Source organism: Manihot esculenta, chromosome 7 (genome assembly GCF_001659605.2).
Source record: "Manihot esculenta cultivar AM560-2 chromosome 7, M.esculenta_v8, whole genome shotgun sequence".
NCBI lineage: Eukaryota > Viridiplantae > Streptophyta > Magnoliopsida > Malpighiales > Euphorbiaceae > Manihot > Manihot esculenta.
In genome coordinates this window covers 4,900,684-4,923,978 of record NC_035167.2, presented here as the reverse complement: position 1 = coordinate 4,923,978, position 23,295 = coordinate 4,900,684, and the positions used below count along the sequence as shown (strand labels likewise).

The 23,295-nt window shown below is 34.3% G+C and overlaps 3 protein-coding genes across 4 annotated transcripts; 2 read left to right on the top strand and 1 right to left on the bottom strand.

The window, feature by feature from the left end:
- Positions 1-1,433: 1,433 nt before the first annotated feature.
- Positions 1,434-5,251, top strand: LOC110618802 (nicotinamidase 1). Of its 2 annotated transcripts, XM_043958548.1 has the most exons (6): positions 1,434-1,648; positions 1,715-1,898; positions 1,984-2,117; positions 2,304-2,489; positions 2,582-2,715; positions 4,591-5,251. In XM_043958548.1, exons 1-5 carry the CDS (start codon positions 1,508-1,510, stop codon positions 2,672-2,674), a joined length of 738 nt encoding a protein of 245 aa, XP_043814483.1. In that variant the 5' UTR covers positions 1,434-1,507; the 3' UTR covers positions 2,675-2,715; positions 4,591-5,251. The 2 variants fall into 2 exon arrangements, with proteins under 2 accessions (XP_043814483.1, XP_021617737.1); XM_021762045.2 differs by lacking the exon at positions 4,591-5,251 and having other exon boundaries at positions 1,435-1,648; positions 2,582-2,865.
- A 147-nt stretch (positions 5,252-5,398) lies between these two features.
- Positions 5,399-8,446, bottom strand: LOC110619656 (beta-ureidopropionase). The gene is made up of 6 exons (XM_021763184.2): positions 8,046-8,446; positions 7,694-7,801; positions 6,828-7,016; positions 6,507-6,734; positions 6,199-6,423; positions 5,399-5,940 (listed from the first exon to the last, which is right to left on the bottom strand). The coding sequence occupies exons 1-6, from the start codon at positions 8,169-8,171 to the stop codon at positions 5,575-5,577; spliced, it is 1,242 nt and encodes a 413-aa protein (XP_021618876.1). The 5' UTR covers positions 8,172-8,446; the 3' UTR covers positions 5,399-5,574.
- A 9,943-nt stretch (positions 8,447-18,389) lies between these two features.
- Positions 18,390-21,776, top strand: LOC110619229. The gene is made up of 6 exons (XM_021762528.2): positions 18,390-18,757; positions 18,846-18,941; positions 20,106-20,146; positions 20,296-20,413; positions 20,698-20,778; positions 21,574-21,776. Exons 1-6 carry the CDS (start codon positions 18,560-18,562, stop codon positions 21,628-21,630), a joined length of 591 nt encoding a protein of 196 aa, XP_021618220.1. The 5' UTR covers positions 18,390-18,559; the 3' UTR covers positions 21,631-21,776.
- Positions 21,777-23,295: the final 1,519 nt, after the last annotated feature.

Sequence of the window (23,295 nt, the reverse complement as noted above, 5' to 3'; positions counted from 1 at the left end):
ACCTTTGTGGGGTCAAATGTGAGATCTTCACAGATCATAAAAGCTTGTAGTACATCTTGAGTCAGAGAGAGTTGAACCTAAGGCAGAAGAGATGGGTAGAACTGCTTAGTGACTATGATTGCAAAATTCAGTACCATCCGGGTAAGGCAAATATTGTGGCAGATGCCCTAAGCCGGAAGTCACTTGGCAGTCTATCCCATATTACAGCAGAGAGAAGACCAGTTGTGAGGGAGTTCTACAAGCTCATTGATGAAGGGCTGCAGTTGGAGTTGTCTGGTACAGGTGCTTTGATAGCCCAGATGAGAGTGACACCCGTGTTTCTGGAGCACATGGCTCAGAAACAGCATGAGGACCCAGAGTTAGTGAAAATTACCAGGACTGTTCAGTCAGGCAAAAATGAAGAGTTCAGATTCGACAACAAGGGGATCCTCCGCTATGAGAGTAGGTTATGTGTACCAGATGACGTGAGATTAAAGGGTGACATTATGAGGGAAGCTCATAATGCCAGATACAGTGTTCACCCTGGAGCCACCAAGATGTATCAAGATCTGAAGAGAGTTTATTGATGGCCAGCTATAAAGAGAGAAGTGGCACAGTTCGTGTCCGCCCACGAAGTATGTCAGAGGGTGAAGCTGGAACATCAGAAACCGGTTGGAATGCTTAACCCACTGCCGATTCCAGAGTGGAAATGAGAGAATATAGCTATGGATTTTGTGGTGGGGTTACCGGCAATGTCCAACAGATTGGACTCCATATGGTTGATTGTGGACAGACTGACCAAATCTGCTCACTTCATCCCTGTCAGGATTGGCTATTCTGTGGATAAATTGGCGCAGGTGTTTGTTGATGAAGTGGTCAGGTTGTATGGGACTCCCGTTTCAATAGTGTCAGATAGGGGACCTCAGTTCACTTCTAAATTTTGGCGGAGTCTGCAGAATACTATGGGTATCAAGTTGGATTTTATTAAATGATTATTGTGTAATATCAACTCAAGTTAGATTTTTGAGATTTTTTACTAGATGAATTTTTTTTTAGAATATTTTTTCAGCCTTAAAAACCTATTTTAGCCAAATTATTTTTCCTTGGGCTATAGTTTGTATTTTGAGGTCATAAGCAAATCCTGACACCTATATCATCTAAATATAATTCTTCAATAAAATATTAATAATTGAAGATATGCATGTGTTTTATTAGTTAATAATTAATTAAAAATTTAATTTAAATTAAAAAAATTAAATTATTATAATATTAAAATAATAAAATTAAATTATTATAAATTATTAAAATTAAAAAAACTAAATTGTCAAAGGCTCTAGATGGATGGATATGCATGTGCTTTATCTTTTTGACTGTTCTACTGCCGAAGGAAATTAAGCTTGGAAATATAATATCTGAAGTATGAGCTTTTGACAGATGGAGGCCCAAATGCTATCCTCCCACAGGGCCACAAGTTCTATATTAATGGAAAATGTCTTTTATACTGTGAAGAAAATTGGGTGATTGAAAAATGGTGTCTCAAACAGTTGATCTTCTGAAAAATGAGCTTCCTCTTGAGCTGGAAGCTGTGGTTTTGCCTGAAGATGGTGTGATTGGCCTTGTTCTTGTGGACATCATCAATGGATTTTGCACTGTTGGTGCTGGAAATCTGGTAATTATCAATTACAGTAATAATTCTTCTTGAAAGAACAAATTTTACACTTGTTTTGGCTATTAGGCTCCAAGAGAACCCAACAGGCAGATTTCAGGAATGATCAATGAATCAGCAAACTTGGCTAGGGTTTTCTGTGACAAGAATTGGCCTATTCTTGCATTTCTTGATACCCATCAGCCAAACAAGCCTGAGGAACCTTACCCATCTCACTGTATTTCGGGAACTGATGAATCAAACTTAGTTCCTGGTATTCTACTGTTTATCTTGTTAATGGAATCATTCATTCTTGTCTGCAGAAGTGTAAGCTTTCTTAATTTTGTGAAAATCTGCAGCTCTACAGTGGTTAGAAAAAGAAGCAAATGTAACAATCAGACGCAAAGATTGCTTTGATGGATTTCTGGGTTCAATTCAGGATGATGGGTCCAATGTTTTTGTAGACTGGGTGAAGAACAATCAGATCAAAACTGTGAGTATGATTTATGTTGGGAGTTTAATTTCCTTTGCTGATTTCCATGTCTTAAAAAGATTTTTTAGATTACTGATTGTGTTTATTTTCTTTCGCCATGGAAAGATCTGTGGATGTAAATATTTTAATTACATGAGTTTGAATTTATATTTTAATTTGAAAATGAATTTAATTGTTGCGGTGCAGATGGTGGTTGTGGGGGTATGCACAGATATATGTGTGCTGGATTTTGTGAGTTCAACATTATCGGCTAGAAACCTTGGATTTCTGAGGCCACTGGAGAAGGTGGTGGTGTACTCTCGTGGCTGCGCCACCTTTGATGTGCCTCTTCATGTCGCCACCAACACCAAAGGCGCTTTACCTCATCCTCAGGTAATTAATTCACTTCTCTTCTGATCTTATGTATTTTGATTTATTGTATATTTAAATATCATATTAACTAAGTAGATTATTTTTCCTAGCAGGAGTTCATGCATCATGTTGGTCTTTACATGGCAAAAGAAAGGGGAGCTATAATTGCAAGTGACGTGTCGTTTCAGGCACACAAGAAGCCATGATCTATGCCTCAACTTTGCTCAACCCATCATCCTATCCAATGGTTAGATGTTGATCATGAAATTTATATAAAAATTGCTATAATTAATAGTTATAATAAAATTATGGTATATATAATGAATGTATTTTGAATGAGTTTAAATAATGATGTGAGTACTTAGATTTAATATGATAGTAAGTGTATTTGAGTAAATTTGAGAGTTTTAAAATTTACTATCCAGTTTTTAATCACCATTTTAATAATAAAAAATTATATATGTTCTTGACAAAAAAAAGTTAGAAGCCTAGGTCGGTCTTACGAGGCAATACTGAAACATCTACTTGGGAGTAGGTCTTAAGGTTCTGATTAGGGTTGAGTATTTGATCGGTTCAGTTTAAAATTGAATCGAATCGAATAAATTGAAAATTGAAATTTTAGTATTTATAAAAATCGAATCGAATCGATTTTGATCAGAAATTAAATCAAACTGAATCGATCTGATTTGGTTCGGTTTGATCAATTTCGATTTTTAATAATTTTTTTATTTTTTACACTTTATTTTTAGTTTTTTAAAATTTAATTAAAATATTTTAATTTTAATATAATTTAATTTCTCTATATTATTAAAAATAACATATTATTATCATTAATCGGTTCGGTTTGATTTTTTTTATTTTTTCTGATCAAAATCGAATCGAATCGAAATAATTTAAATTTCTAAAATTAAAAATCGAACTGAACCGAATTGAATAAAAAATTAAATTGAATTTTAAAATTAATTTAATTCGATCGATTTTTTCGATTTGAATCGAATAGTGCTCACACCTAGCTCCCATTGCTATCACTGGACCCCTTAATAGGCATTGGCCCTTCGGTTAATGATCAAACCTCTTTAGGAGCCTAGACCCTTGGAGTGATTTCCCTAATCCTCTCTTATGGATCCATGTTGGTTCGATTGATCCAACCCTCTGGCATTTCTCGGTATCCGGCTTATCAATGTCCAATGATTTATTAACTTGTAAATTGAATAATTGATCCTATTTGCATAATTGATTAAATTTTTAAGCATGATTTAAAAAAAAAAAAGTCTCTCCTATGACTAGTTTAAAAGACATTGACTCATGGAAATGGATTTAATTTTAGATCAAACCACCTTTTAACAATTATAAATAAAATTTGAGAACACTTTAAAGTAATTCTAAAAATATAAAATGAATTATCAAACTTAGAATAATTCATCCTAACCCTTAAATCAAAGATTTTATAAAAATTTAATTCAATTAAAAATTTTTTTATTAAATTCTTATTTAAAATAAAATAATTCAAAATTTTTGAACTTGAAAATTTTTCATTATTTATGGAGATTTTCCATGAATATTTTGTAAAAATTTATTTGAATTTTTTTCTTATAAAATTATTCATGCCAAACAAGAGAGCTAGCTAACGGCGGATTCTTCTGCCTTGTAGCAGTGGGCTTAACCAACGGTATACTAAGGCAGTGGGCTTAACCAACGGTATATATTTAGTTTGTTTTCATTGTGGTTGTATATGTGATTTTTTTTTGTTGCGGTTTTTTTTGAATGGTTTTGATCTCTGGCTTGGGCGGAAATATAGAAAAATTCAAGATAAATGGTAATCGGCACCGGAAGACCTATGTTTGCCTACAATAGGTGGCTGAATAGCTATAATAGACTAGAAATGCCATTGGCCGATTCACGATTATGATATCTCTCGTTCATGGACATGGTAGCCTCTGGTTTCATTTTTTGGGTGTCGTACGGCTGTTCTTCAAAGTATGTGGTCCTGATTTTGCGATGACCGACTGCGTTGGTTTTATTCTCCTTGTTCTTCTGTTTGCATGTTGGTCATTTCCGACTCTGTGATTATATGCATTTTTGCTTCTTCTGATCTGGCTTTGCCTTCTCTAATTTTGTTCAGAATGTTACATGCCAGATAAAAAAAATAGTCGGTTCGATGCTAATAACGTGGATTCCCTTATTCTTGATATGGTGTTGTTTTGGTTTATTGGATTCTAGCTGGATCGGTAATTTATGAGTTGAACAATTTTTTTTGAATTGGACTGTAGACTTGATATGTAATTTGTGGTTTTTACCCTGTAATTATAACTTTTCTAAGACTGTTTCAATGCAAATCTCCATTTTCCCTTAAAAAAAAAAAAGAATTGAGTTGGGAAATGATGTACTGCTGTTTCGGTCTTTAGTAAGCGAAATGGGCAGGACTTAACTTTTAGCTACAAATGATACAACATGGGCTTAAGTTGGCCTTATAAATTCTTTTACATAGATCAGGAATTGAGTTGGGAGATGATTTGAGATACTTTTAACCCTTCTCAATGGAAAGAAAATTTTACATAGATCAAGTCTATATACACGCAAAATATAAATATATATAAAACTTACATAAAACTTAATCTGTTCATTTATACTACAGATCTGTTCATTTATACTACAGATCTATATAGACCCTATTTAGGCAAAATAAAGATTAAATCGAACAAAATTGATTTGATCGAAAAACTGAATTAAAAAAATTAAATTAGAAAAGTCGGATTCAATTTTTCAATTTAAACCAAATTTTGCTTCTCAAGCTCAGATCAACTCTAAAATACATGTGCATATGCGTTTTCACTCTTAGAAACATGAATTTTTCATTAAATTACAGTGTGAAATGAAACACATAACAGAGCTTAAAGTTATCAATTGTTAACACTTCACGGTTATGACCATTGATGAACAACCTTTGATCGCTGACCATTGACTAAAAGTAATGTTTTCCGATCATTCATCCCTTAGTCCAATGACAGAAAAATAATGTTTAAATATTTACAAACATGAACACACACACAACTTATTTTGAAAGTTGATTTGAGATACTGTTACAAGTTTGCATAGTACCTGGAACTTATGAAGACTTTTTGCGCAACAATGGATCAGAGACGATCTGGGGTTCAAAGTCTGGTTTCAAATAATTAGCAAGCAAATCAGCATACAACTCATACCGGGCAGTCATTCGAAATCCCCACTTGTCTTTCAGCTGTCTGCACAGGTTTAGGTCCATGTCTGAGATCAACAATCCATCTTTGTAACGAGAAAGACAGGGCGTGCAAGAAGCATCTGGTGCTGAAAAATGACTCGATCCATAGAAATGCCCGAAATCTGCATGCTGTGGCTTCCCGTCACCGGAAGTGAATGGATTCGGAAAATTCTCAGTCCCAACGCGATTGATAGATCCAACGAAGTAACTATTGGCTATTGCAGCATTACGAGCCTGTAAAACCATGGCAAATGGTTAACTACATGTAATCCATTAGTGTATAAACTAAATAGTAAATAACTCATGCTATTTATTGCATGAGAATCCTCACAGGTGAATCATCTTTCAGAATTTTAATCCCTATGCAAAGACTTCATGATGCTAACTTTTCCTATTACCTAACATGGGAATATCAAAGTACATTGAAAGAACAGGCCAAAAGAATCACACAGAAGTTAAAGCAAGAGAGGAAGCAAATGGATAGAACATAACCTCAATGGGCCACATTGGTTCACTGAGTTCACCAACAGTGGCAGATGGATTGAAAACAATCTCAGCACCATTCAAGCCAAATGCTAACCAATTCAATGGATGGTGCCTCCCATAGCATATATTAACAGAAATCTTTCCGTAGGCAGTCTCGAACACAGGATGTCCAGTATTTCCTTCCATATAATATGTGCTCTCATTGAAGTCACCAACTCTAGGTATATGGTTCTGCCAAATGCAATTTCAATTAACGTGCTGAACAAACTACTCCAGAAGTAATGGATGATAGACATAAGTATACTTGCATTTACCTTCCGATGCTTGCCAATTATGTTCCCATGATTTCCAATTATAATAGCAGTGTTCCAAAGAGTCTCTCCATGATTCACATCTCTTTCAAGAATTGGACTGATGATGACCATGTTGTATTTTCGCGCATATTCCTGAAGTAATTGTGTTGACTCCCCATCTACAGGTTCTGCAAATTCACACCACCTCTTCTCTCGAGTACAGAAAGCAAATGGCATCATCCATGCTTCCTAGAATTAATATTATGCGAAAAATCACTCCAGACCCTTAGACTAAGTGGAAAATCAATAAATGAATTAGTTCAATATCATCTCCCAACTTACTTGCAAACATAAAATGTTCACTCCTGAAGAACCGGCAGCATCAATCATCGGCCTCAATTTCTGGAAAATGGCCCTCTTTTGATCTGAAAAAGGGGCAGTTGTTGGAAGAGCTATGGAGTTTTGAATAAGACCCACCCTAACTTTCCGAGGTTCTCTTAATATCTCTTTGTCAGCATCAAAGCAAAAAGCCTGAATGATATAAAGATTAATACTTTAGAACACTAAATAGCATAGCATTGATTAAGGATTCTATCCTAGAAAAAGAAGCAAAATGCTTGTTCACATAAGCAATGAAATACAGAAAAAATAATTATGAGATATTATTATTAATACGACAACCAAAACAAAAAGCAAATCCTCATGTCGCAAGACAATCACACTAAATGTTACAAACTTCTACTCAGTTAATACATATTACATAGTTAAACATTCCTGAGACATTAAATAAACTTTGTTGAAACTTTATGATGTGCAAAAGGATGAGTATATAAATAGCACAATCTACTACGGATAGTATTAGCAGAAGGTCCATTTCAGAACCATGTAAGCTAGCATACACTTTCAACTTATTAGGCCTAAAATCCTATTATCTAATTCTATAGCATATCAAATTAGAGTTCTATCACTTTTCAGAATTACCATTTTTTGTTTTTAATCAGTTCCTAAACCAGTTTACAGAAAATATTACATTAAGACTTCCACAAGTGACATAAAATTTATTGTATCACAAGAATTCTGAATACCAATAACCAAATCATATGTTTGAGCAGTAAATAACAGTGAAGCATATTCTTCAAATACCAAAAAAAGAAAGAGACTAATCTAATACTGAACTACTATAGCACATAGAGAGGACGAGCCAATACCTGGAGGTCAAAATCATGTTTCGAAGAGAGATCTTTTGCATACTCTGGAAGGGTGACATATTCAAGTGCCCTTCCACAATTGAACCCTAGAAGCAACCTGCTGACTTCCTGAAAAAATTATTCATCATAGTTATGCTAAATTTAATAATCATAATCATCTAGTGCTTTAAGTTGATTAAAGAAATAAGAACAGCAGATTTATATGAATCATTTTAAGTTTCTAACTGAAAAGGATTAAATTGAAAAAAACCCATTGGATCTATTTATATCCAGGAGACAGAACAACACATATTAGATTAATCAGCGACACACCCATCAGAATTTGCAGTTCAAGGAAACAAGATGAGGTTACCTTAAAAAGATGAGGCTTGAGGTTGGCACTGAGGAGATGATGAAGAGACTCATACCCACAAATTGAACCGTCTTTGGAAGTCGAAATCTCTTCCACATGATTATTTTCTTCTTGATTTCTCTCCATTTTAAGGTTCAGAGCCTTCTCTGGTAACGAGATGATAATCTCAGCTTACGGCGACGGTGGGTGTGGAAAAAATATGCATGTATGAGTGGGAGAGAGGAAAATGATTGATGGGTTATCTTCAAGAGTTGAATATTATGGAAATGAAGTGGAATGCGGAGATGGATTGGTTGTATTTGGATTCATGTGAGAATCTGGGCTGGTTGTTTAAAGAAATAATTTTTTTGAAGGCAGGGCAGGTCAATTGACAGAAACAATCGTTATGAGATTATTTAGTTATTAGAAAATTTACACGGTTTTTGGTTTTTGTTTTTTTCTTTTTCTTTTTTCCATAAAAAATTTCAGCCATTAGGCTTTAAAGAATACAATCAAGATACTCAAGACCCATAATAAAGTATTGGGTAATTTACGATTTAGTGTCTGGGTATTACCATTATTAACAAGTCAGTCCCTGTATTTTTAGAAACCTATTAAAACGTCCTTATGTTTTCTCTCCGTCAACGAAATAGTTCTTCTGTCCTATTTTCCGTTAAAATTAGATAAAGGAGGAGAGAGAAAATTTTTAAAATCCAATTTTACCCTTAAATAAAACCATTTATTTAGTCCTTGTATATTACAATTATTAACAAGTTAGTCCTTACATTTTTAAAAATCTATTAAAATATTTTTATCTTTTTTCATATCTATTAAAACGTCCTTATCATTTTTTTATGTCAACTAAATAGTCCCTATCTTTTCTCAGATCTATTAAAACGTCCTTATCGTTTCTTTTTGTCAACGAAATCGTCCCTGTCTTTTCTTTCGTCCTCCTCCTCCTCCTCCTCCGAAAAAGAAGAAGAAGAAGAAGAAGAAGAAGAAGAAGAAGAAGAAGAAGAAGAAGAAGAAGGAGGAGGAGGAGGAGGAGGAGGAGAAGAAGAAGAAGAAGAAGAAGAAGAAGGAGAAGAAGAAGAAGAAGAAGAAGAAGAAGAAGAAGAAGAAGAAGAAGAAGAAGAAGAAGAAGAAGAAGAAGAAGAAGAAGAGAAAGAAGAAAAAGAAGAAGAAGAAGAATGAGATGAAGAAGAAGAAGAGAAAGAAGAAAAAGAAGCAAAAGAAGAAGAAGGAGAAGAAGCAGAAGAAGAAGGAGAAGAAGCAGAAGAAGAAGAAGCAGAAAAAGAATTGATGAAGAAGAAAAGGAAGGAGGAGGAGAAGGAGAAAAATAATGGGGGGTAATATAGTCTTTTATTATATTTTTAACGGCAAAAATAGACAGAAGGACTATTTCGTTGACGGAGAGAAAACATAAGGACGTTTTAATAGGTTTCTAAAAATACAGGGACTGACTTGTTAATAATGGTAATATCCAGGGACTAAATCGTAAATTACCCTAAAGTATTACATGAAAGGAGTCCAAGGCCCAAATAAAAAAAGTCCAAAAACCACAAAACTCTATCGCACAAAGAACTTAGACTCGAAACTGAATCCGGCAACAACTAATAAAATTATCCCCCTCACCTACTTGCAACTTTAGAAGCAATTGTCAATGAAAGATCACTAGCCGGTTACCCCAAAAATTATATCCATAGCTACAAAAACATATTGAACAACGGAGAAATAAGTCACAAAAAACTAACTAGCTAGCCGGAGTATCACAATTGAAAGAGGTTGAAGCTAACAATATGAGAAAAGTATGGAACTGGACCAAGATGGTTGGTGGAAACAAAATGTAAGAGAAAGAGAGAGAAGCTTCTACGATCGAGTTTAGATCCACCACCACACTCAAGAGAAGACACATGTTGAAGAGAAGTCAATGAGGAAAGGAAGGCACTTATCTGAAACTATGATACCATTTTCATCGGCAATAAAACCTCAGTGCTCAGATCTAAGGGATCTCCATCTAAAACCAAAAAAAAAAAAAAAAAAACCAACCAACAAACGCATGAATAAGGCATGACAAAAGAACAACTCTCTCACTAAAAAACACCTCATGCTGGCAAACAAACAAAAGAAAAAATATATATATATATACACTTTCATCCGAAAAAGATAGAGAGGAGAACTTACCCTGAGCAAAGAAGAGAGCCGATTGGGCAGGGGAGGCAAGCGGAATCTTGAATGATGAGGCCCTATGCCTCAGACAAAAATATAAAAAAATTAGAGAAAATCTCTCCCTAAAACTCTTAGAGAGAAACAATTAGTTTCAATTCAATTCTACTGATTTGGTATAATTAAAGTGTGAAAGTTAATTAAATTTTATATAATTTTTATTTAGATTAATTTCAAAATTAAAATTCATTTATTTTCAATTCTTACACTATCCTTAATAAAGTTTAAAAATTATATATAATTTTGTATTATAAAAAAAATCTTACTCACAATAACTTATAATAATTATAAATAATAATGATATTACGTAATGATCGCCTAAAATAAGTTATGAGCTGCCACCACAAGATAAGACCATGCGACAAAAATTTAATAAGTGGGAAATACTTTTCCACCCAAAAAAAGGAAGACCTGGATAACTCAACACCCGATTCATCATCAAGGCTCGCCCTTCACTGGATAGGACGAGTCTCGATACAAAGTTATCATTATCAGGCAAGGTCCAACGAATCTCTATTACGCATGTAATTGCGGGATCACTGACCTATTAGTTGGTGATATCCCTTATCAAGTAGTCGACCACATCATCACTGAATTATCAGTAAATGTTATATTTATTTCCATCTTCTAACAGTATAAAATGAGAATGATCATAGAAGCAAAGGTATGCAATTCTTACACTATTCAAGTTCTAAGCAACTCATTACATTATCCCTATTCTCTAGTATACTGACTTGAGCGTCGGAGTGGTTGCCGTGGACACCCACTATCTCACGTTCTCTTTCTTGCAGCTCTAGGCAATCATAGCACAGCTTTGTTTTCTGACTGCATCATTTAGTTCCATTGCTGGGAATAATCCATTTAATCCTTTCTGTTCATTTGGATTAAAGTCGGTCTCTTATTCCTTTTCTTTTAAAAAAAAAATCTTCCTCTTCTCTCTCGAAATGGCCAGTAGTTCACGAGCTGCTGCTAAGGTTGTTACCAATGAGGGCTTTATCATCTCTTTCACCCTTGGTAGTGGGAAAAATACATCCTCAATGAAGCAGATCTCAACAATTTGACCAACAAACAGATGCTCCAATACATCTAGAAGTTGCAAGCTACTCTTGAGAAGTACAAAACTTGGGGGAAGGCGTCAGTCATGACTCCCATGGGAAGGGAAGAAGCCCCCGTTGATGCCCTGAGGATTCGTACAGAGGCAACTAAGAAACGGTACAAAGGGAAGCCGAGGTCAAAGAAGATGAATTAGACGATACTCCGAAAGGTGTAGACTGGAAGCTGGTACAAGCTATTCAAAGGTACCAGAAGGAACAAGAGGATGATTTTGGCATGGAGGAGGCCTTACCTCTTTCAAAAGAAATTTTGAAAGAAACATTCCTAACCAAGTTCAAGCTACCTAACTTGGACAAGTATGATGGAATAGCAGATCCCAGAAGCCACCTGGCGGATGACTATGCAACTTCAAGTCATCAATGACTTTGTGTTGTGTTGAGTGTTTCCGTCAACACTCACAGGTTTGGCTAAAAAATGGTACTAACATCTGAGCTCAAAATTAATTTAAAACTTTATGTAGTTTGCTACGTTATTAAAATCCAGATTTATTCCTTGCATACTTCCTAAAAAACTTTCCTTTGACTTGCGAAAGATCCGCCAAGGAAAGGGTGAGTTTTTAAAGAGTTTTATCTCACGGTTCAATGTCAATGTAATACAGGTGGAAGAGTTAAATCATGAGATAGCGTGTGAAGCACTAAAGAAAGAAACACACAACGTCAAGTTCATGCATTCTTTAATAAAAAATCTAGCCACAACGTGTCAACAGACAAAGTCCAGAAGTATATCAAACTGGATGAAGAAGTCCAAGCATTAAGGGAGGACAAGAGGGGGAATTAAAAGCAAAATCTTGACATGACCTTTACCTCTAACCTGGGCTTAGAGAGTAGTGCTAAATTCGTCGAGGATCAAATGACCCTGTTGCAATGCCAAGTCTTGGGGCTGTAGGCTTAAGCTGAGAGGCCCGGGTTGCCTCAACCAAGGCAGCCGAGCTCACGGTGAAACTCTAGAAGACAGTGATCCAAGGTGGAGAGATGTTTGTTCAGGGTCAGGATTTTATGAAGAAGGAGTTGATGAAACATTTTCCTTTTGAGGATTTTTTCTGGATAGATGACATCCTCCCCGAGTAAGAAAATAAGGGTAAAAGGGAGCATGCTGAAGATACTCCCGTCAACGAGGAGCGTGTTGAAGATATACCCTCTATTCGGGTTTCTCCCGAAAATGTCAATGTAATGGAAACTCGAGCAAATGATGCTGATGATCCTGCCTTTTTTAACTTTTTATATTTTTTAATGAAAATGTTGTCTTTATTTCCGTTAAGCATTTATATGCTCTATGTGTACTTTTTTTTTTCGAAGAAAAATTTGCTTAAGGGGCAAACACCCGCCTAATTGGTGACTTATTTTATGGCCATAAAATAAGAGACTTAGTGAGCTTCCAAAATGGAACTAACACCCAAACATGAGGTACGGTGGATACTTGCCTTGTGGCTTGTCTTGGCAAAAGCTACCTTATGGCCTTGATTCATGGGACCAATGTTCGAGTTGTCTAGTGAGAACTGCCTTGTGGGCTTGATTCATGGGACCAATGCTTGAGTGGTATGACGGAAACTGTCTTGTGACTTGGTCTGGCGAGAACTGCCTCGTGGCTTTGATTCGCGGGATGCCCGATTGAGCTGGCAGAAACCGCCTTGTGACCTAGCTTGGCGAGAATTATCTTGTGGCCTTAATTCATAGGACCAATGCCTGATTAGTCTAGCAAAAATCACCTTGTGATCTAGCCTGGTAAGAACTACCTTGTGGCCTTAATTCACAAAGCCAACGCCCGAGTGGTCTGGAGAAAATGCCTTGTGATCTGGCCTGACAAGAACTACCTTGTGGCCTTGATTCGTGAGGCCAGCACCCGAATGATCTGGTGAAAACTGTATTGTGAACTGGCCTGGTGAGAATTGCCTTGTGGCCTTAATTTGTGGGGCCAATGCCCGAGTGGTCTGGCAGAAATTGTCTTGTGACCTGGCTTGGCGAGAACTGCCTTGTGGCCTTAATTCGTGGGACCAATGCTTGAGTGGTCTAGAGGAAACCGCCTTGTGACCTGGATTGGAGTGAATTGCCTTGTGGACTTAATTCGTGGGATCAACACCCGAGTGGTTTATTGGTCCAAAGAATATACCATATGAAAATACTTCGTTGGCTTTATTATTAAAAGTATATTCTCCATTTGCATATGAGGGTAGAACTAAATTGCTGTCAAAATATGAACGGTACCAAAACTCTCATGAGATTTTGGGCGAATGATCCTCATGGGCGAATATTTCCTAAGGCCTCCAAAAGTTCCCTATCTTTCTAATAATTATGTTTATAAGCTGCCTATGCCTCGCTAGGTCCTTTGGTTATCACATGTGGGACTCCTACAGGTTTTCTATTAGGAGTTGTCTTAGGGGTTGTCTCCTCGGACTCAGACCTTTGCCCTTCTTTTCCTTTTCTCATGAATTTTTGGAGGGTGTCATCTTTTATAAGCCTTTCGATCTCGTCCTTTAATTGTCAACATTCTTTCATTGTGTGGCCATGATCTTTATGGAAGCGATAATACTTGGTCCTGTTTCATTTTTCTGCCTTCTCGGGATTGAGTTTGAGCAGCCACCTGATTTCTTTATCATTTTTCTTGATCCACATCAAGATACGAGTTTGTGGGTCACTTAACGGAGTGTAATTCTTATACTTACTCTGTTCATCTTTTTTTCATGAGATGGGGTAGCTCCTATAATCTCCTTCATGGGCCTATCTCTTGGGCCTTTGACTTAGCTTTTGATTTGCCTTCTTATTTTTCTTTTAGTGTCTGAACCTCATCATCCAACCTGATATACTTTTAGACCTTGTCTATCAATTGTTGGTACGTTGCGGCTGGGTTTTTAATTAAGAAATCCATGAACTTAGCGTTGTGAGTTCCTTTATTTAATGCTTCACATGCTATCTCATGATTCAACTCTTCCACCTGTATAGCTTCAGTATTGAAACGAAAAATAAAACTCCTTAAAGATTCTCCCTCTCCCTGGTGGATTTTCCGCAGGTCCAAGGAAAGCTTTTTGGGAGGTATGCAGGTGATGAATCTGGATTTAAATATCGTAGCAAATAGTGTAAAGTTTTGGATTAAACATAGGCTTAAGTGTTGATACCATTTCTAAGCTAAACCCAGAGTGTTGACGGAAATACTTAGCATAACACAAAATTATTTACATCTTGAAGCTACATAGTCATCCTGAAAATGGCAAGATGACTTCTAGGGTCTGCCGTTCCATCATATTTGTCTAAGTTGGGTAACTTGAACTTGGCATAAAAGGAAAACGCTAGTATTTCTTCTGAAAGAGGCGAGAAACTATCTAAACTAAAATCTTCTACCTGTTCTTTTTGGTATCTTTGTACGACCCGTACTAACTTCCAGTCCACTCCTTTCGGAGCCTCATCCGATTCAGCTTCAGATTTGGACTTTTCTTTATGTCGTAATTTGACTGCTTCCATTTGGGCCCTTGGGGTGTCTGTGGAGGTTTCGTCCCTTCTTCTAAGGTCTATTTTAGACGCTTCTTGAGCCTTATACTGCCTGAAAGTGACCTGCATCCTTTGGATATACTGGATTATTTGCTTGTTGTTTAAATTATTAATGTTTGCTTTGTTGATCACTGGGGACGTGTTTTCCTGGTTGTCTGGGGTAGAGGAAATGATAACTCTCTCGTTGGTAGTGATATTAACAGTAGTCGTAGGACTTCCGGCCATCTTGAGTGAGGGCAGACGATTAGGGAATCGGTCGTGATCCAAAAGAAGGTTTAATGGATTTTCTGGCAACGGAACCAAATGATATTGTTGAGATTAGATTGATGACATAGCCGGAATGAGACTGTGCTGTGATTGGATAGAATCTGCAAAAGAGAAAACGTGAGGCGGTAGTAGGTGACCACGATAGCCACTCTAACGCCTAAATTAATACCTAAGAATAGAGAGAATGTAATAGACTACTTAGAGTTTGAGTAGTACTACATATAGCGTATCTTTGTCTCTGTGATAATTTTCTTTTTATACTGTAAGAAAATAGAGATAAATATATTGTTTCTTGAAAATTCGGCAATGATGTGGCCGACTGCCCGATAATGCATTGCCAGCTAAGAGATTAGTGATCCCACGATCACAGGCGATATACTGGACTGTGCCTGATAACAGCAACTCTGTATCAAAACTCGGTCTGTCAAGGGGGCGAGACTTGATGATAATTCAGGTGTTAAAGTGTTCCGATCTTTCTTTTCTGTGATAGGACCGTTTTTCTCACTTATTCAATTCTTGCCATATTACCCTTATCTTGTGGTGGTGATACTTCATTATTTTAAATAGATATTATGTATCATCAATAATAATAATATATTATAAATAAAGGTCATATAAAAATTTATATAAATAATACAATTAAATTTTAAAGTGCGATGAATAGTCTTTCAACTTTTTAATATAAATAAAAATGTATAATTACTATCATATTTTTATAATTTCATTTAACTAATTAAAATATTTTTATATTTTTTAAATTATATCAAAATATCTTTATAAATTAATTTGATTAATTAAAAAGACATCCGCCAATTTTAAACTTTTTATGATTAGTCCATGTCCTTTCTTATAGTCAATGATGAGAAAAATTATTATCTCCCTCAACTGTCATCTACTGGCTTCCTCCCCTGTTTGCACTTTGAAGACCCCTTTATCAATTTCACTTAGTGCATATGTTTCTCACACACTGCATGAAAAGATCATTATATATATATATATGTATGGAGCTTATTCTCCATTAACATTTTCAAACCCAATCCCTAATTAGATGAAATAATTGGTTCACATATTTATTTCATTTCACTTTATTAAATAATTATATTAGATTGATTTAAATATTTCATTCATTTTATATTTTTTTATTGATTTTTGTTAATTAACGAATAAATATAATTTAATTTGAATATAATTGTAGACGGATAAAGAGAAAATAAATTCATCTAAATAGATTACATATCAGGTAGTATTGGAGATTTTGGTTAACTTCAAAAATCAACAAAAAAAAAAAAACTTATAAAATGAATCGGTTGAATTCAATTACAAAACTAATTTATGTGTTATATGATGGGTGAAAGATGATTTAAATTTAAATTTAACCCAAACCAACTTTACATTTCTGTATCATTTTCATATATAGAAATTCCACCCATCATCCAAAAGCTGTTTTTTATTCTTCTCTTCTTTCTGTTGGCTCTTAGGTGACCGATTAAAAACAGAGGACGAGGGACTTCTCTTCAGGGCTGTTAAATTTCTCTTTTTACTCAGGAACCAGTTTATCATATGTCATGCTTCTACAGTTCATCATATGTCATGCTTCTAAGAGATGAGCCAAACGACGCTAAGATGCAACTAGTATGGCTTTAGCTAATAGATTAGTCTTACGTCTCAACAAATAACATATATTTGTCCTTTATAAACAAGATAATCAAGATTTAACGAATATTTTCAGAATTCTCCTTGTGCACCAAAGCAAATAATTTGCAAGATTAAATCGGTGTCTACATATATATACAAGAAAATCTTGAATCAATATTCATATTCACGTCACTCATATAGATAGTCACAGAGGAAGAAGGATTTGGTAAGTTACAAATAGACAAACAATAAAAACAAAATGAACATCCCATATGCATGAAACTCACTCGTCGGGAGAAAGAGAGAGGAGAATGGATTTACTTTCCTCTGCTTCCTACAATAATATGACAGCTGCTTGCAATGCTTCAATAAAATAGAAATCGGAAATTGAGAACAAGTGCAAAAGGTGATGGAGATTAAGAAGATATTTGGTTAGATAAAGAGTTTAATGGTGACGAGGAAAGAGAGCAATGCGAAGTCGAGAAGAATAAGACCATAGGTGAAAGAAGAGAGATCCTAGAGGAGGAGATGACGAAGGTAGCCCAATGACATTAATGGGAGAAGAGGAGGGGGTTAGGGTTAAAAAGTAGGGATGAATATATACATAATTTCAAGGGCCAAAATCATTTGAAAATGGACGACTTTTAACAACCAAGCAATAATATACATATGTGTATAAACTTCTCTTAAATATTATATATATCTTCAGTTTGGTTTTTTGATTTTTTTTAAAATAAAATTAAATCGAAATAAATAAATTAATTTTTTAAAATTATAAAATTAAACTGAATTATCAGATAAATCAAATTAAATTTATATTTAAATTTGATTTGATTAATTTTTTAAATTTAAACCGAATAATATTCCTCTCTGGATGAATATTTATCGATTCTGTTCAAAATTGAAGTAAATAAATCAAAAATTAAAATTTTTAGTATTTATAAAACCGTATCGAACTGTTTTTAAATAAAAATCGAGTCGAATTAAACTGATCTGATTCAGTTTGATTTAATTCAATTTGATGGATTTAACTTTTTAATAAATTTTTATTTTTAATTTTTTAAAATTTAACTGAAATATATATTTCAATTTTATTAATAGTATAATTTTTTTATATTATAAAAAATAATATATTATTATTAATTAATTTAATTTAATTTTATTAAATTTTTTATAAAAATAAAATAAATTAAAATAATTAAAATTTTTAAAAATATAAATGCAACTAAATTGAAAAAAAAATTAAAATTTTAAAATAATTCAATTCAAATTAAATTTTAAATTAATTCAATTTAATAAAATTTTTCTATTTAAATCGAACTATCAACCATGGCCTACATGTTTAAAATTTTTTTATAGGAGTGATAAAATATGAAATTTTTTTTAAAAGAATTTAAAAACTTATATTACTATTAATGTAAAATTTAAGAGGTAAAATCCGTGTTTTGCCATATAAATACGTAAAATACAAATAACGTGACATCCCCAAAAAGGACAATTCTCGAGATTATCGATAAAACGACGTCGATGGGTGGATAGCTTGAAAGGTGAAGATGATCTCGACCGACACGTGTTCAAACCGACACTTGTCATTTTCCTACCTGCCTGTCTGCCTTTGCTTCTTTGAACAGCAGGTGAAAGAAAAAGAATCCCGCTTTCCAACGTAACTGCAAAACACAACACACACAGAGAGACCAGAAAATGAACTCTCCAAGCCAAACCTGCAGAGAAACCACTAAGATTTTTCATTAAATTACACAAAATTCCTCGATTGAAGCTGCTGATTCTTTCAATTTTCTTAGTTTCCTGAAACAAATGGCGAGAAACGAAGGAGAAGGAGGAGGAGATGGAGAGGCCGGGCCTGGGTTATCGTCGAGCTCCAGAATAAGAGCGGGGCCAGACCCCTTTTTGGTTGTGTGTAGATGCTTTAGTTTCGTAACGGCTCTTGTTGGCATTCTTTGCATTGCCGTGAACGTTCTCTCTGCCGTTCGCTCCTTTAAGAATGGATCCGATGTGTGCTTTTCTTTCTTATACACTGGAATTTCAAAGATATATGTGTGCTTATGTGAGGTATTGATTGTGAATTAATCGGTTTTTCTAGGTATTCGATGGGATTTTCCGGTGTTATGCGGTGGTGATTGCGTTTTTTGTGGTGGTCGCCGAGACGGAATGGGGATTTATCACCAAGTTCTGGAAGGTTTTTATTTTCCCTTTTGAAATGTTATCTTATTAATCCTTAAATTTTATTTTCCTGATGTCATCTCTAAACCCTCAAGTCCAAGAAAACACCAATCAGGTTCAAACTTGTCGTTTTGCAGAGAGAGAGAGAGCGGGAGTTTCTCGTCGTGTTTAATTAGCATCTTTAAAGCAAATAACACAGGCTAGAAATTAGTTAGAAACGAATTGTCTTGCAGTTCCTGCATAACATACAATTTGTTTTTTCCCTTTTTTTCCAAAAATAATTATTTATTAACTCTTATCTACTAAGGGAAAAATATCTTTTCTTTTCTAGAGCAGCCTATTCTTAACAAATACTTATTCAAGCAAGCTCCATTATTATTGACTAGTTGAAGGAACAAACCCTTCTGTTTCCCATCATAATGAGGAATGCCATGATTTACAAAAAAAAAAAAAAAAAAAAAAAAAAAAAACAAAACTTGTTAGCAATCATCGTGTAGAGCAGGCTATTCAGATTCACTGAATTAGTATTCTATTTATTAGAAGATCTCAGTTTGAAACTTGAAAAGTTCAAACTTACTGGAATCTATTTAATTTTAGTTAAAAAAAAAACTGTATTGTTGCAAAAATGATATGATTTTGCAAAAGTTCAATATATTTAATAAAATATCCTGTTGAAAACCCAGAACACCCCTACTTAAATTAGCTATGTTTATTTGTCAATAAGGAATGAAATAGGAATAAAATTGCATTTACTTACTTTCCAAGCATTCTGAACAATAGAATTCAAATGAATTATATAATTATAAACACATGAACTCTTACAAAAATTATATAAATTGAGTTCTTTTAATGAAATACAATTGAATTCTAATACGAGAATGATTCAAAATGGAAATGTTTTTATATGGTACATCTATCGCTCTATAAAACAAAATTTTCGAGTAGAAGAGAACCACCAATGTGGTGTGAATCCTTGCTCTGTATTTTAGGTTTCTTGTATTGGGTTTCACTCATGACATGGAAATTAAACTTGAAAATGCTTCCACCTAATGCATGTATACCAATACAAACAGTAGACTTCATTCAGGTCTAGCCGACATGGAGATAGAGTTACTTGACAATTAAATCAATTGTTGACCTTTCTGCAATCGTTTGGTAAACTATTTTCTACATTTTGCAGGTGTTGGAGTATTGGGCTGGTAGGGGCATGCTGCAGATATTGTATGTTTTATGTTTTAGGAAGAACCACCTTTTTCTCCTTCATTTGTATTGCACACACAAACAAATACATTCTCATGGAGACAATAGAAAGACAGAGAGATTCTTGAACAATATGAATTTAATTTTAAAGGATTTATTACTTTGTTCAGTGTTGCAGTCATGACAAGAGCTTTCCCTGACTATTCAGCAAGCAAGAAGGACCTTATACTTTTGCAAAATATAGCAAGTTATATGCTTCTTGCTTGTGGTGTTGTCTATCTTGTTTCGGTAAGATAACAAAAATAAGTATTTACCCCCTACTTTTAACTTAACTTTTTTGGAGTTTGAAGAAACTTTTATCTCAGGTTATATGATGATGAATTTCCTTTCTGTTACCTGAGAACTTTTATCAAGCAATGGCCAACCACCACAACCAGTCTACGAGTTATTTTGATTTTTATTTTGCTGTAATTTTTCATGTGTTTTAGTTCAGTTCTAATACTCAAGACATACGTATCTTGACTTATTTCACTCGAAAAGTAAATCATAATTAATACACTTTCAATTTCCAGGGAGTTCTATGCATTGGTTTTCTTAAACGTGCTCGCCAGCAGAAGGAAATTACAAGGGAGCAGGCAGTCAAGGATCTGGAGGTAAGTTAAACATTACCTTAAAAACAAATGATAGGTTATAAAACTTGTAATAGGTCCCATTAGGGCTTTTGTTTGCGACTCACTTCCGAGTTTGCATATGTTTACTGTTACTCTGAATTATGCAATTATGCTTTATTTGTGAAATCATATTGTAGATGTCATGGCATGGTTTGGAATTTTTTTTTAGAGATAAAAGGAAATAGGTGTTCTTAGAGCTCAATAAATGCCTCGTTCACTATGCTCATTGTCTGCAAGTAAAGATATAGTCCTCACCTGCTAACCTAGGATGTAGGATGTTAAATGTAGGTCAGCATGATGATGATGATGAATTACATGATTTTACTTGGTTTCTTCAATATTTTTATTTTCATGCAATCCCTAAAATGAGAACCATATGTTTCACTCATTCTGATAAGACTATCAAAATAAGTAAAAAAGTTTGTTCTCTCTAAAACTCTTACATGCTGTGAGCAATAATTACAAATCACAAGGGTGAATGTGGAAAATTTCTCATGAGAAAGAGTAAAATTATGCTGTTTATGGTGATCAATAACTAAGGTCTGTACTAAGGTGACAGCATTTGGGGGTTAGAATTTACTTTTACAAACCATTGTTCAAAACAGTGCACAAGATAATTCCAAGTATACTGTGATTTGCCACACACCAGGTAGTGCGAATATGCATCTGTTTTTATTAGACTCTTAAAAGGAAAATTAATTTTTTAATGTATACCTGTGAAGACAGAGTCTTTAACTATTATTTTTGTATATCAACTAACATGAATTAAAATCACAGCAATTGGAGCGGCGAAGGGAGGAACTCGAACAACTGCTTCTGGCTGAAAGAGTTTGATGCCATTTGTATGAGTATTTTTGTTCAGATGGATGAAAATACTGAAATGACTTCAACAAATTTCAGTTATGTAAATATAATGTTGTTATGCTGATGTCATTTCATTGATTGATTCTATTAGATGTTTTTGATGCAGGAGTATAATATTTTTTAGAGTCTGATAGTTCACGTGAAAGGCAGAATTGATTCAATTCTTTTTCCTTTCCTTTTTTTTTTTTTTTTTTTAAATATTTGTGTTTCCGATTGGTTAGGTCATCATTGTTGATGTATTTTATTATCCAGTGTATTGCATATTCAATTAAGATTGCACTTGATATTTTCTGTGTGCCTACACGTCTACAAATCACCTGCCTTGCTGGGAATTGTGGCAAATGCATCTTATCATTGATCACTAACCGTTACTTTTCGTTATTTTAACACTTCATTTGGAATTAAAAATTTAATTTAATTGATTTCTTTCATAATTTTAGGTGTTAATATTTAACATGGAGTTCCAAGCCAAGGGAGTATTGTTGTGTGTTCTTTAGTAACAAAAGAAAAAAAAATCATTAGGGTTAGATGGTAGATGACATGACTATAATTTGGCCTATCAGGCTAGTGGGAAAAAAAAACGAATGGTAAGTGTTTTATACACTATTTCGTTTACAAAAATTAATTTTCATAGAAATAAAACTTAATCATGAATCTCTCGTTTAATATGCTGTTGGTATGATTCATTTAAAAAAAATTAATAAAGTTTTATAAAATTATATAAGTTAAAAGAATTGAATTTTTTTAATTCTTAATTTTAAAATTGAGAATTCTATTAAATTGTGTCAATCCCTATGCATTGTTCTTGAATCTAATTGCAAGCAGATTGGTAGTTGATTGCTTGTTTCTCTATGTGGGAGATTGAAAGACAATGAACCGCAGCTAGCTATGGATATCAATAATGCTTTTTTCACATCTCCGGTGTCACTTACTCTAAGAGCTCTTACTCGCAAGGCAAAGTAAAAAGCCCTTTGCTTTGCAACCCAAACTCTTCTTCTGCCATATTGCTTGGCAACAAATTTCCAAGACAAAAAAAACTTAAATAATATTCATTAATTACATTAAAATTTAAAAACTAAAATATACTTTATCCTAAAAAATCTCATTCTAACTTTTTGCACATGTGTAAATAGCTAAAATACTCAAGACTTTGTTCTGTATCACTCTGTCACAAAGTAAATATCAGATCCTGAAATAAAAAAATACGAGAAGCTTTTAATTCTTTATATTTAAAAAAAAATGCAAAATCCATAATGGGGTTTACGAAATTTATCCAAAATATTGCAGCATTTCAAACGGGGAGCTCTGCCTCTCCTCCCTGTGCACTGAAGATGCATGATCATAAGCTCCTTCAACAGGCATAGGCTGATTTGAAGAGTTAGGTTGAACATCAAATTCTCTAGTACTTTTCTCAGCAGCTGCAGGTTCGAGCAAAAGACTGGATTCCTCAGCTATCACTAAAAGATAACCATCCATGTCGACCGTCACCACGTAGTTAATATCAGAAACTTGATTCCCACATCCAAATACAGGTTTCTCAGTTGGCACATAAAGATGATCATTCATGGTGGTTGTCTGGATGCTGTTAATATCCCAAACTTGATCCCCACGTCCATGGATGAGTTCCTGACCAGT

What these genes read in the sequence shown, in the direction of transcription:
- LOC110618802 (XM_043958548.1), top strand. Translation starts at nt 1,508, where the DNA reads ATGGTGTCTCAAACAGTTGATCTTCTGAAAAATGAGCTTCCTCTTGAG. An exon ending in CTGTTGGTGCTGGAAATCTG is followed by an intron (nt 1,649 to 1,714) that starts GTAATTATCAAT and finishes TTTGGCTATTAG; the next exon opens with GCTCCAAGAGAACCCAACAG. An exon ending in AGAACAATCAGATCAAAACT is followed by an intron (nt 2,118 to 2,303) that starts GTGAGTATGATT and finishes GTTGCGGTGCAG; the next exon opens with ATGGTGGTTGTGGGGGTATG.
- LOC110619656 (XM_021763184.2), bottom strand. Translation starts at nt 8,171, where the DNA reads ATGGAGAGAAATCAAGAAGAAAATAATCATGTGGAAGAGATTTCGACT. An exon ending in TGAACATTTTATGTTTGCAA is followed by an intron (nt 6,735 to 6,827) that starts GTAAGTTGGGAG and finishes TATTAATTCTAG; the next exon opens with GAAGCATGGATGATGCCATT. An exon ending in AACCAATGTGGCCCATTGAG is followed by an intron (nt 5,941 to 6,198) that starts GTTATGTTCTAT and finishes ATGGTTTTACAG; the next exon opens with GCTCGTAATGCTGCAATAGC.
- LOC110619229 (XM_021762528.2), top strand. Translation starts at nt 18,560, where the DNA reads ATGGCGAGAAACGAAGGAGAAGGAGGAGGAGATGGAGAGGCCGGGCCT. An exon ending in GTGTTGTCTATCTTGTTTCG is followed by an intron (nt 20,414 to 20,697) that starts GTAAGATAACAA and finishes TTCAATTTCCAG; the next exon opens with GGAGTTCTATGCATTGGTTT. An exon ending in AGGCAGTCAAGGATCTGGAG is followed by an intron (nt 20,779 to 21,573) that starts GTAAGTTAAACA and finishes TTAAAATCACAG; the next exon opens with CAATTGGAGCGGCGAAGGGA.